This window comes from Anticarsia gemmatalis, chromosome 26 (genome assembly GCF_050436995.1).
Source record: "Anticarsia gemmatalis isolate Benzon Research Colony breed Stoneville strain chromosome 26, ilAntGemm2 primary, whole genome shotgun sequence".
Taxonomy (NCBI): Eukaryota; Metazoa; Arthropoda; class Insecta; order Lepidoptera; family Erebidae; genus Anticarsia; species Anticarsia gemmatalis.
In genome coordinates this window covers 7,640,837-7,653,672 of record NC_134770.1, presented here as the reverse complement: position 1 = coordinate 7,653,672, position 12,836 = coordinate 7,640,837, and the positions used below count along the sequence as shown (strand labels likewise).

Genomic DNA, 12,836 nt, shown 5'->3' with positions numbered 1-12,836 from the left:
CCGCCAAAGTCCTCTAAACAAACAGCGAACACGAAGATTGATGACTTAACCTTCCCAAAGTACATGCATAAGTTTTACCCTGACTGACTTAAGGGCGATGCTGCCAGCATGTTCGACAACATGTTGGTGAAGTGAAAAAGATATTTCTTTTAGCTTAAAGTTACCAAGATGCAAAGAGGGTCGTGTTTTTAAATTAAAGATTTACCTTCTTACTCATAAACATACTATAAACCTATTTTAGTTAAAATGCTACTATAATATGTTTTCTCTCTTTTATTTTGCTAAGGAGCGAAAGAAACAAAACACTTTATAAGCCTTTCATAACTTCATATATTTTTATAAATAAGACGGATAAAATCAAATAATTTATATACAAATGTCAAAATGTCGTACTTACGTCGCTTCTGTGTGTTTGTTAGCGATAAAATAAAAATCTATTAAACTGATTTTTATGCGGTTTTCGATAGAAAACAGAGCGATCTTAAGTTTTAAATGTATCAATAATTAGTAAAATTACGTTTTAGTACAGGTAGGTAAAGCCGGGGCAGCTTTCTGCAACTAATAACATGAAAAGGTACATGAATGTGAATATGAGTGTGTGAAGCGATTAAAATTTGTAGAGAACGTAGTATTTAGACCATATTTTTGATAGAAACCAAAACATTCTTAAGTATTTCTATTTTCTCGCAACAAAACTACCAAAGGCTCTTTTCACAAAAAATACCAAATGCGTACACCGTTTAAAAACTTCACGACATTCACTGAACCAATAAAGACAAATTACAGTCTCGCTTTTCAATCAGAAAAGCTGAAGCTTAACTCAAATCCGATGAAAAAACCAACAGTATGTGAGGAGAAATTTAAGAAATCTCACCGCACGGATTTGAACCGAAAACTCCCCGAAAGTATACTTTGTACAAAGAATATATCGATCAATCTCGTTTTTGTTGAACTTTTACAAATAATATGTCACGAAGTTTTGTTCTGAAAGAAATCTTTGGGAAAATGCGCTTGGAAATTTGCAAAGTTAGCTTGTTCTGTTTGATGGGGCTGCTTGTTTTTCCAATCTTGTTAGGCTTTTCTGCCTACCCCTGTGAGAATATGACGTGATCTTATTTACTTATCTTGTTTAACTATTATGCAAAGTTAGCGAATATTCTGAAAATTTCTGTAAATGCAAAACTTATTTAAAATCTTTAATGTAACGGGTCTTAAACGCGATTGAAAATTAAAGGTTAGAATACCTTATTTGTTCACCCGACGTTTCGATCGAATTACATCTACCGTGGTCACGGGCTGACTGATGCGACTGATAAAATTTTCTGCTGTTAAAATTGTTAAAATCTTTAAGTTAGCCTTTTTAGTTTCCTAGATTTTTAACTAGTGGTATATAGCAATAGGCTCGCCCTATATTAAATAGGCCTAATATAAAAACAAAAATGCGGGTGCATTTTATACAGCCCTGCATTCACCTTCCGGGAAATCAAATTTGATGAGATGATGATGAAATTTATTTATTTACATATACCATAGTTTAAACTTGAAACCCATGTATATAACCTTCATGGCAGTTATTTTTAACTTTACCATAATAATAATTAACTGTTAAAAATAGGTTATTTTAAAAACAAATCATGGTCATTCAAACTTATTTCGTTCTTTTATAACTACACGGAAGATATTTAACCTGCTTTACAAGATTAGAAATAAATTAATGTCCAAAATGCCAAAGACATTTGTTATTATAAACTCGACCTAGGATCGACCACTGTTAAATGCTAATTAATAAGTTTATAAAGTTCGGTATGTGTGGACGTTTAAAAACATTGTAATTAAAATATCCATTTGTTAAGAATAATTTAAAATGAAAATACTCTGTGTTATATTAATTTATGCTTTATGTAAGTACTTATTAATTATAAATACATACATACTACCACGTCTGTTACACCCGAAAGTATAGGCACAGGTGAAATCTATCCACGTTTAGCCATTATAAATTTATACATAAATTTAACCCATTAATTTTCCACTGCTGGGGAAGGGTCTCCTCCCGTAAATAGGGAGATGTTAGGCTTTGAGTCCTCCACGATGGCCAAGTGTGGGTTGGAGACTTTGCATGCCGTCAATAAATGCATTAAACAAATTTTAGTCATGCAAGGTTTCCTCACGATGTTTTCCTTCACCGTTGGAGCAAGTGATAATTATTTCTGATACACATATAACTTCGAAAAATCATTGGTGTGCTGCCTCGGGTTCGAACCTGCGACCACTTGAGTGGGAGGTGTCAATTTATACCACTCGGCTATCACTATCGCTATTTAACCATTATTAAAGTTATCGATATATCCTTTTCAGTTTTAACATTAGCAGAAAATGTACAAGGAACTTCTCAAGTGGACCTAGTGATACAAGGTCTTAAGAACCAAGAATGGAGTGCTAAAGAATCAGAATGTTTCAAACAAACTATGTTTATTTTGGACAATGTCAAGAATTACACCGTTTGGGCTATGTGGAGTAAGTTACAGTTTTTTATGTAATATCTGTCCCACTGCTGGGCAAAGGTCTCCTTTTGTATTAAAGTGCGGGTGGGGACTTTGGTTGTCATATACAACTTTCAGGCATGCATTTCATTACAATTATTGTCTTTCACCGTTAGAGCAGGTGATAATTATGTTACAATATATATTTAAATAGTACATATTTGTATATTTATATAACATTATTATTCTTACAGTATCACTAACTTTTGATCGCAACGTACGCGTGCAAAAAAAATCCATTTTTATCCAGATTATAAACAAGTTGTGTACTAAATAAACTCAAACCCACAATCATAGGTTTATAACTTTTGGTTTTTCAAAAAGTTATAAACCTATGATTTAACTGAATTTTTATATTTGTTTTCAGTATGGAACTCCATGCAGTATCCAGTGGGTACATTTCTTGGGACTAGATATAACTTAGGTCATTACGACCAATGCCTCCAGGCACTTGACATAGCTGGTGACCTTAAGATCGAGATGCAATATTGTCTAGCTGACATCCAGTTGACCAGTCAAAGGTTAAAAAAAGAGACCGGAGATGTTATGGGCGCTACGGAAACTTATTTAGCTGTGAGTTATATACATAATACTAGAGGCGCCCATAGCCAGTTGTGCTCACCGGTCGGTAAATGATCTTTGGGTTAAGCAACCGTTAGCGCGGTCATTCTATAGATGGGTGACCGCATAGTGGTATTTGAACTGAGCCGCTTGTTTATTATATATTATACTTATTACTAATGAAGTAACTCTGTCTGTCTGTCTATCTGTCTGTTACTCAATCACGCCTAAACTACTGAACCAATTTGCATGAAATTTGGTATAGAGATATTTTGATACCCGAAAAAGGACATAGGTTATTTTTACCCCAGGAAAATGACGCATTTCCATGGGAAAATTCAGGTAGCGGACGAAGTCGCGGGTAAAAGCTAGTATAAGTATAAATTATTTTCAAGTAGTTCTAATATGGTAGCATGACAACGAATCGCCCCTAATTTATAAGAATATCATCGTAAACGGTGAAATGTGTGTCAATTAAAATCTCTTTTTCCAGATTCCAACAAAAATGAAAAGAGACTTATCTAAAATTATTTCGGGGACCTGTGTACCATCTGTCTGTAAGCCAAGATCTGTGGTCAAAATACTAAACGCTTTGTACAAAGTGAATCCTATAACGCCTGCTGAATTGACTATAGCAATCAATCACTGCGACGCGGCTGGCGTGACGAAAGAATTTAGTACTGGGTTTTTTGTATACGTGTGAGTATTTTAATATTTCTGATAATCTTTTTGTTTAATAACTCATTTCGATCCCACTGCAGGGCAAGGGTCTCCCCCCAAACGAGGGGGAGGGGTTAGGCTTTGAGTCCACCACGCTGGCCAAGTGAGGGTTGGGGACTTTGCATGCCCTCTATAAATGTTTCGGGATTTTATATTAACCGACTTCAAAAAAAGGAGGAGGTTCTCAATTCGACTATATTTTGTTCTTTATGTTACAGAACTTTTATCTTGGCGTTAGTGAGTACGGCAGTGATTTCGACATTTTACGTACAAAGGGCAAACCCTAAATCAACAAGTGAGTATATAATCTTATATATAAAATTTCCATGTCACAATGTTAGTAACCGTTTTCTCCGAAACGGCTTGACCGATTCTCATGAAATTTTGTAAGCATATCGAGTAGGTCTGAGAATCGGCCACCATCCACTTTTCGTACCCCCAGAAGCTTGAAAGTCTGACAACCAGTCTTACCGAAGGGTATCGTGTTATATCCCAGGTCACTGGGTTGTGGAGGTCAGATAGGCAGTCGCTCCATGTAAAACACTGGTATTGAGCTACATCCGGTGAGACTGGAAGCCGATTCTTACATAGTTCGGAAGAAAAGCTAAGCTGATATATTTTTCTTTATTTCAGTAACTCAGATGGCTTCATCGTTCTGCCTGAAACGTAACTGGTCTACTTTGACTAAACGCTCAACGGATGAAATATCACAAATGAACGTTTTCAAAGTCCTCATTGCGGTGGGAGCTGTATTTTTACATGGTGTTTATTTCAGGGCAAACGGACCCGTTAGCAATATGAACGATCTAGAACAGGCAAGTATACATACATATTATTATCTATACTAATATTATAAAGCTGAATAGTTTGTTTTGTTTGAACGCGCTAATCTCGGGAACTACTGGTCCGATTTGAAAAATTCTTTCAGTGTTAGATAGCCCATTTATCGAGGAAGGCTATAGGCTATATATCATCACGCTACGGCCAATAGGAGCCGAGTGCCAGTGAAAAATGTTACAAAAACGGGGAAAATTATGATTCTCTTATGTGACGCAAGCGAAGTTGCGCGGGTCAGCTAGTGTGGTATAAGCTGGTACCTCCCACGAGTGGTTGCAGGTTCGAACCCGAGCCAACATAATCACTTGTTCTAACGGTGAAGTAAAACATCGTGACGCAACCTTGTATGCCTAATTATTTATCTATAGAACAGTTCTTAAAGGAATGCCGCACTTGGTCAGTGCGATAGACTTAAGGCCCAACCCCTCCCTCATTACGGGAGGAGACCCTTGCCCAGCAGTGGGACAGTAATGGGTTAAATTTATTATTCGTTCTCGTTGATTATAATAAAGCCTCTTGTAATTTCAGATGATGACAGTAGAGGAAACGGGAGATGTCCTGAAAAAGATTGCCAAAGCTCCGGATATGTACATTGATGTGTTTTTCGTGATGTCAGGATTATTCCTCATCAAAGGTTTGATGGAGAAGAAGAAAAACCCTTGGGTTTCCGTTGTCAGTCGGTATTTTAGGTAAGAAACAGATTAATATATAGTACTTTTTACCATTCCGTAGCCAATATTGTATAAACACGGGATAACATCCATAATTGATTCCTTTTTTTGTGACAACTCCCGCACTAAGAATTGCTCTTGTATCACGAGGACTTTTACAAATATACAAACAACAGACACAAAGTACAACCAGACCCGAAACAATTATTTGTGGATCACACAAATAATTCTTCCGTGTGGGAATCTAACCCACGACCTCCCGACGCAATGGTAGCAGCTTGGTGACTTAAACCACTGCGCCGCGGAGGCATTGATTATTGTATCAACAACATTGTATAGCACTTGACGATTGTATAGAATGACCGTGAGATTCTTGCTAGCTAGGAGTATAGTACTGGTGATCAGAATACAGTAGAATAATTGTAACGACTATCATGAGTATCAACATTTGACCTAAAATGAATAAACACTTTGATTAGGCTTACATTAGGCTATTCTTCATGAACCAAAATGATGTATTTCTGTTGCTTTAACAACAAATTTTAAACAGAATGAAATTAATATTCAATGGGTTCCACATAAGAAACGTGTTTCTTTTTGCATTTTAATATAATTTCATATCACAACCGTCGGCGTTATATACACTACAAAACCATTTTTTAATTTTCAGGTTCATAGGTTCATTTTCAATAATAATATTTTACGTGATGTTTGTATCCATGTATACTGGAGACGGACCTCTGTGGCAAAGATTTGCTGGAAGGGAACAACAGAAGAGTGAGAAGAGCTGGCTATGGGCTGTGCTGATGCTAAATAATATAATAGACAGTCAATTTATAGTAAGTATTACTTTATACCCGACTTTAAGAATAGAAGAGGTTTTATGACTAAACAGAACTATTCTACGGAAAGCAGACTATTGTCGACTTGAGAATCGAATGTGAGACCTTGTGATCGTCGGAAACATTTTATGATATAGAATCGATCTGTATTCGGGACATTAAAAACGGTTATCTTAGGGGTAGGGGCCAGTTAATGCCTGGCTGACACTACGACCATTCCTGATCCTTTGTGTCACCCCCTCCTTCGCTACTTTAGACGTTAGGGGGCAGAGTATGCACCTCATCGGAAACAACCTGTAGTCTTCTGGTTTAGGGTAACCTCATCCTAGAAGCTCCATTTCCTTCCTAAAGCATCACACTCGCACAGTATCAAAAGAATCGCTCTCTAACCTAATCCCATGTTGTTCAGTCAAACGTACTTTTTGATAATGATTAGCAGTCGAATACACTACCGACCCGCACACAGGCAATCAATTTAACTAACGTGCTATATTCTTTCAGACTCCTATAGTAGCCTGGCACATCCCATGTGACTACCAACTCGCAGTCATGGGTACATTACTCTACGTACTATGGACCAAAAACATTCGCATGGCAAAGTTCGTTACCGTATTAGTGTCAATTTTGTCACTAATTGTACCAGTATTTGTTACTTATTGGCACCAATTACCAGCTATGCTACTACCTGATAATATCGAGTAAGTTGAATATTTTTTTATGTTAATTTCTAACTAGCTGACTCGCACTGCTTTGCTTACGTCACAAAAGAGAGAATAGGTCATATTTTATCCTATTTTTGAAATAAAAATTACTGATCCTCTGCTCCTATTGGTCTTAACGTGATGTTATTATAGCTTTCCATAATAATTAGCTATCCAAAAATAAAATATTTTTTCAATTCGCACCATTAGTTCCTGAGATTAGCGCGTTCAAACAAACAAACAAACTCTACAATTATATAATTAGTATAGATTTCTGAGAGAAAAATTGTGATAATCTTGCATAGTTGATTTAAGTCTACTAAATGTTTCATTTCAGAAAACTTTTCGATTTTCCAACGAATGAAATGTTTCTTAAGTTGTATATAAAGAGTTACAGCAGAGGGGTCCCATATCTCATAGGAATGGCTATGGGGTACATACTGGTTATGTACAAACCTGTCAATAATAGAAGAATACTGTCCAAGGTAACTTTTTTTGTTTTACATACATACATACATAATTTATTTCGGCTATCACAGAGAAGTGAAATCCGAGTGGTATAAGTTAGTACCTCCAATGACTTTTCAAAGTTATGTGTGTATTAGAAATAATTATCATTTGTTCGAACAGTGAAGGAAAACGTGATGCAACCTTGCATAAACTGGTAATTTCTTGAAAACAGTTCTTGATGGTATGCAAAGTCCCCAACCCGCACTTGGCCAGCGTGGGGGACTCAAGGCCTAACATCTCCTTTATGACGGGAGAAGACTCTTGCCATGGAACATTAATGGGTCTTTTTTTTTCAGGAATGGTCAATTATCTTGCTATCTGCAGGTTATATACTTGTATTCAAAGTGCCAGCGTCGGCGTCGTCTTGGTGTCATAGTAATGACGTCATTAGTCCTCTGCTCTTTGTAGCATTTAGCAAGATGATGCTGTCAATCGCTGTGTGCCTGATTGTGGGAGCTGTTGAATATGGAAGTATTGGTAAATACTTTGCAATTACCCATTACTTATTTATATTAGCCGAGTGAAGGAAAACATCGTGATGAAACCTTGCATGCCTAAAATTTGTTAAATACATTTATTGAGGGCATGCAAAGTCCCCAACCCGCTCTTGGCCAGCGTGGTGGACTCAAGGCCTAACCCTTCCCTCATTACGGGAGGAGACCCTTACCCGGCAGTGGGATATTAGTGGGTTAAATTTATTTATTTCTTATTAACGTGGGTGAATCAAACTCGAGACCTCATTATCAGCTCGGTACACTACCGACTGCGCCACAGAGGCAGTAAAATCTGTGCATTATAATAAATCTGTAGAGAGGTCAATTCTAACATTGAATATATTTAAAAAAACAAAAATCAAAAATGCTGTTGCAATCCTTTTCACAAACTTATTTGATTTTGTTTCATCATTTTAAAATGTAAGTAGCAATCAAAATGACTAGGTATGCAATATGCATCATATAATGATTTTCAAACTTAAACTTGACAATCTATGACGGGATGGCAGATAATATTGTAAATTATCTACAATATCTTATGAATATATAATGATAGTTATCCGGCAAAATTCGTAACATCTACCTGCATGCCAAATTCCAGCCCGATCCGTCCAGTAGTTTGGGCTGTGCGTTGATAGATCACTATGTCAGTCAGTCACCTTTAAGATATAAATATATATATAGATTGAATACAAATTAATTATTTTTGTATTTATTTTCAGATATAATAAGAAGAATAGCAAGTCTTCATATCATTACTGTGTTAAGTAGATTGACATTTGGAGTTTTTTTAACACATGCATTGTTCATACAACAAAATACTTATTCCATGAGAGCCTTGATGTACCACAGTGTTATGACCGAGGTAATTATTTCATCCCCCAATTTCAACCCCTATATAGTCACAATTTTTTAAGATCTATACTAATATTATAAAGCTGAAGAGTTTGTTTGTTCGTTTGTTTGAACGCGCCAATCTCAGGAACTACTGGTTTATTATTCATTTAGGTCAAATGGTGACACTTAGGACAATCGTTACAATTACTGAATTTATCACTAGCTCGGAAAGTGTTAAAGCCTTATGAGAAGAGCAGCTAAACCTTAACCCTAACTAAATTACTGTAGTTAATCTTTATAAATAAAAAAATATTACCAAAATGTATGTACGCACATAACATTTGAACAACTAAACTGGATAATCATTTTTTAATATGTTTTTAACTGGTGAGACAAGGTTTGTATGGGATCGATGGGATCAAAATTCCCACGTAAATAGTATCGATGGGATAAAACTGTACTATACCCGGACGAAGTCGCACAAGTCCGGTAGTAATTCAAAGAATTATTGCTTAGTAAATAAACTATGATATTATAATAGAAAAATCCCCGAAAACTGGATAATATTTGTATAATATTTCAAATAAGATCCATTGATTGTTTAAATATTATTATGAGTTGTTTACTCTCGCCGTTTGAATTAGGGCTAATGTCGGTTTCCGTGTCAATTTTGCTTTGTCATTTATTTACATTGAATAACAATCATAACACTACACTGATTATCCCTGAAGGTTTAAACAGACGTGTGTGAAATATAATGATTCGCCATCTATAATTAACCTTAGATAAATACATAGGTACAGCTCACTGCTTAACTGCACGTTTGGCGCAATGGTTTAAGCGGTCACCTCGCCGCATCAACCGTAGCGCCGCGTGTGGTGGGTTCGAATCCCACCCGGGACAAATCTTTGAGTGATGAGCACGAGTATTTGTTCTGAGCCTGGATGTCAATTTATCTATATAAGTATGTATTTAGAAGTATATAAGTATGTTTATCAGTTATTTGGTTACCATAGTAAAAGCTCTGCTTAGTTTGGAATCAAATGACCGTGTGTGAGTTGTCCAATGATATTTATTTATATAAAACCTGTCGTTTGACACACCCTACGTTTATCAGTATTTTTTTTTTTGCAAATATCCCGGCACTAACAATAGGGTAGATGACTACCAGTCAAATCAACTTCTCTTTATGAAATGTCAAAAAACATTTTAGTATAGGAATACGTAGTGACGTCACAGTTTCGTATTTTCGTTGGTATCAAATGAGTGCCTTAATGAAATGTTTCAGTTTGTAGTTATTACAACTTCAACACTATTTACCAGCAAAATTACAACTGGGCATTTAATAGGAACCTTTTACGAATACAAGTTTAATATTTTTTTTTTAAACCAGTCAACTACCCTATTGCTCTTGTGTCGCGGGGACAAACACACAAACAACGGACACAAAGTACAACCAGACCCGAAACAACTATTTGATCGAACAAATATTTGAACGAACGACCTCCCAGCACATCAGTAGTGTCACGGCGATGACGTCAAAATAATCAAACTTATATTATACTAGCGGACCCGACAGACGTTGTCCTGTCTACACGTCTTTAATTTGAAACTTAATACTTTTTTTAATAATCTAAACCATTCTCAGATTCCCTTGAACACACACAAAAAATATCATCAAAATCGGTCCAGTCGTTTAAGAGAAGTTCAGTGACATACACTTACAGAAGAATTATATATATATTATATTTTCAGTTGACATACGCAAGTGGAGTCGCAGTATTATCTTTTACTGCTGCTGCTTTCCTGTGGCTGTTTGTTGAAGCACCCCTCAATAATATAGTCAATCTTGTAACTAGTTCCAGGTATGTTGTAACAAAAAAAAATACTAATCTCAACCCTTAATATTGAGCCGCTCATCTGTCGTTAAACGATTGGTTGGTTAAGGAACCTTAGCGCAGACAATTTATAATGGGTAACCGCTAAACTGAAAGTCTTCGTGCTTTCGATGGCACGTTCAAAGCCGATCCCGTTTGTTGATATAGATAACAGTCATTAAGTCACGTCGAAGGCCTTCGGGCGGCTTGAACAACGTTGACACTATTTGACCACTAACCATACGATAAGTTAACGGATGGTTATTTGTATTTGTTTTAAGTTTAACTCGAACTGCGTGTCGTATAAAAAATTGGCAAGTCATGCTTTTGCACGTAAAGACTGATTATTTAAACTAATATACAAATAAATTACATCCATTGCTAAGCTAGAGTTTTCTAACAACATGAAGAAGTGGTTTAATTTTAAGCCTAAACAATGACATTGCGTCCCACGTTAATAAGTAACTTATTAATTATTCTTTCTTTTTTCTACAGAAATAACAAAGTGGAAGAAGAAATAGGAGATCAGGAGGATAAATTAATAAAGAACGGCAAGGAGAAAATTATCGAAGGAGTTCAGAAAAGAACAACCACAATCAACGCCTATACTAAGTATTAGTTTTTAGACTAAATCCAGATTTGTGCTTAAAATCCAGTCCTATATAAACTATTTTTTTTTAACCAATTGCTGTCCCACTGCTGGGCAAGGGTCTCCTCCCAATGGAGGGGGAGGGGTTAGACCTTGAGTCCGCCACGCTGGCCAAGTACGGGTTGGAGACTTGGCATATTATATAAACTATAGGACTATATTTATGTAACTTCCATTTCGGAGTTTAGGTCTTAAATCGTAATATCCAGACCACCGAATTATTTCTTGCACAATAATGTAGATTGTTTTAAAATAATAAAGATTCTTTTAGACAAAAAATTGTTTGTTTTATTAACGCATTATTATCCCAGTGCCGGGCATGGGTCTCCCGGACCTCCAATCAGGAGCGGGATTAGGCCTTGAGTCCACTACGCTGACCAAGTACGGATTGGGGACTTAGTTGCATGCCCTAAAAAGATGTAAAAGATGTATCAAACAATTTTTAGACATGCAAGGTTTTATCACGATGTTTTATTTTTGCCAAAAGTTTGTGGGTTCAAGTCCCAGTCAAAACAAGATATGATTCATAATTTAAGCATTAAATGATCAAACGATGATGATTTTGTTGAAATGTGTGTTTTTCCGCGAACACAAGAATTGTACAAACAACATTATCATAAACAGTACAAGCATTAAACAAAGGTTTTGCATACTAATTCAAAATTAGTTTTTTTTTTAAGGTATAGCTAGTTTTTCCCTCATGAGGCAAGGTCAATAGTGTATCTAAATGCTGATCCAATCTATTAAGGAGACCCAACTTTGATCCCGGGTTAGGTAATTTCCTGTACGATTTTAATGATTTATATTAGAAAACTAGCTGACCCGCGCAACTTCGCTTGCATCACATAAGAGAGAATGGGTCAAAATTTTTCCCGTTTTTGTAACATTTTTCACTGGTACTCTGTTCCTTTTGGTAGTAGCGTGATGATATATAGCCTATAACCTTCCTCGATAAATAGACTATCTAACACTGAAAGAAATTTTCAAAACGGGCCAGTAGTTCTTGAGATTAGCGCGTTTAAACAAACAAACAAACAAACTCTTCAGCTTTATAATAATAGTATAGATTTACAATAGTAGTTTGAATTAAACCGCGTTTCCCTATTTACAGTCCCAATAGACAGCAAGCCTATTTTCATAAGTAATAATAATAATAATAAAAACTTTATTCATGAAATTAGATTGTAGCTTACATGGTATAGTTACAAGATATTATGTGTATGATACAATAACAATTGATTAAAAATCGACAATAAAATGAAGTCTACAATAAAGATGGGTGGTGTACTGTTTTCCTAGAGAGGCTACTAGGTAGCCTGTGTTTAGGAGTTACAGTGCCAATCCCCTATTGGTTATTAATGTAAATATTGCGTGTTCTCAATCAGTGCAATGTATTAATACAATAATCTATAAGTTTTATCGCATTTCTATACACAATTATAACATAATGTACATGATAAGTAGGTATCTTTTGTTTTTTTGTTATAAGTATTTCAAATAATTGATTGCTTTCTAAGTTATATATACAAAAGGATCTTATATTAGGGTAGTGACAAACTTAGTAACCTTTTTCAGGCATTGCAATTTTTACAAG

The 12,836-nt window shown here is 35.7% G+C and overlaps 3 protein-coding genes across 4 annotated transcripts in view; 2 read left to right on the top strand and 1 right to left on the bottom strand.

Moving 5' to 3' along the window:
• Window positions 1–12,836, bottom strand: part of sns (nephrin adhesion molecule sticks and stones) — a 279,269-nt gene that overhangs the window by 158,617 nt on the left and 107,816 nt on the right. The window lies entirely within an intron of this gene.
• LOC142984057 (uncharacterized) lies at window positions 1,764–4,672 on the top strand. The gene is made up of 6 exons (XM_076131368.1): window positions 1,764–1,901; window positions 2,359–2,517; window positions 2,911–3,116; window positions 3,598–3,803; window positions 4,043–4,119; window positions 4,458–4,672. Exons 1-6 carry the CDS (start codon window positions 1,865–1,867, stop codon window positions 4,670–4,672), a joined length of 900 nt encoding a protein of 299 aa, XP_075987483.1. The 5' UTR covers window positions 1,764–1,864.
• Window positions 5,216–11,501, top strand: LOC142984284 (nose resistant to fluoxetine protein 6-like). Its single transcript, XM_076131768.1, has 8 exons — window positions 5,216–5,350; window positions 6,003–6,171; window positions 6,676–6,872; window positions 7,213–7,360; window positions 7,682–7,862; window positions 8,602–8,744; window positions 10,472–10,581; window positions 11,089–11,501. The coding sequence occupies exons 1-8, from the start codon at window positions 5,247–5,249 to the stop codon at window positions 11,210–11,212; spliced, it is 1,176 nt and encodes a 391-aa protein (XP_075987883.1). The 5' UTR covers window positions 5,216–5,246; the 3' UTR covers window positions 11,213–11,501.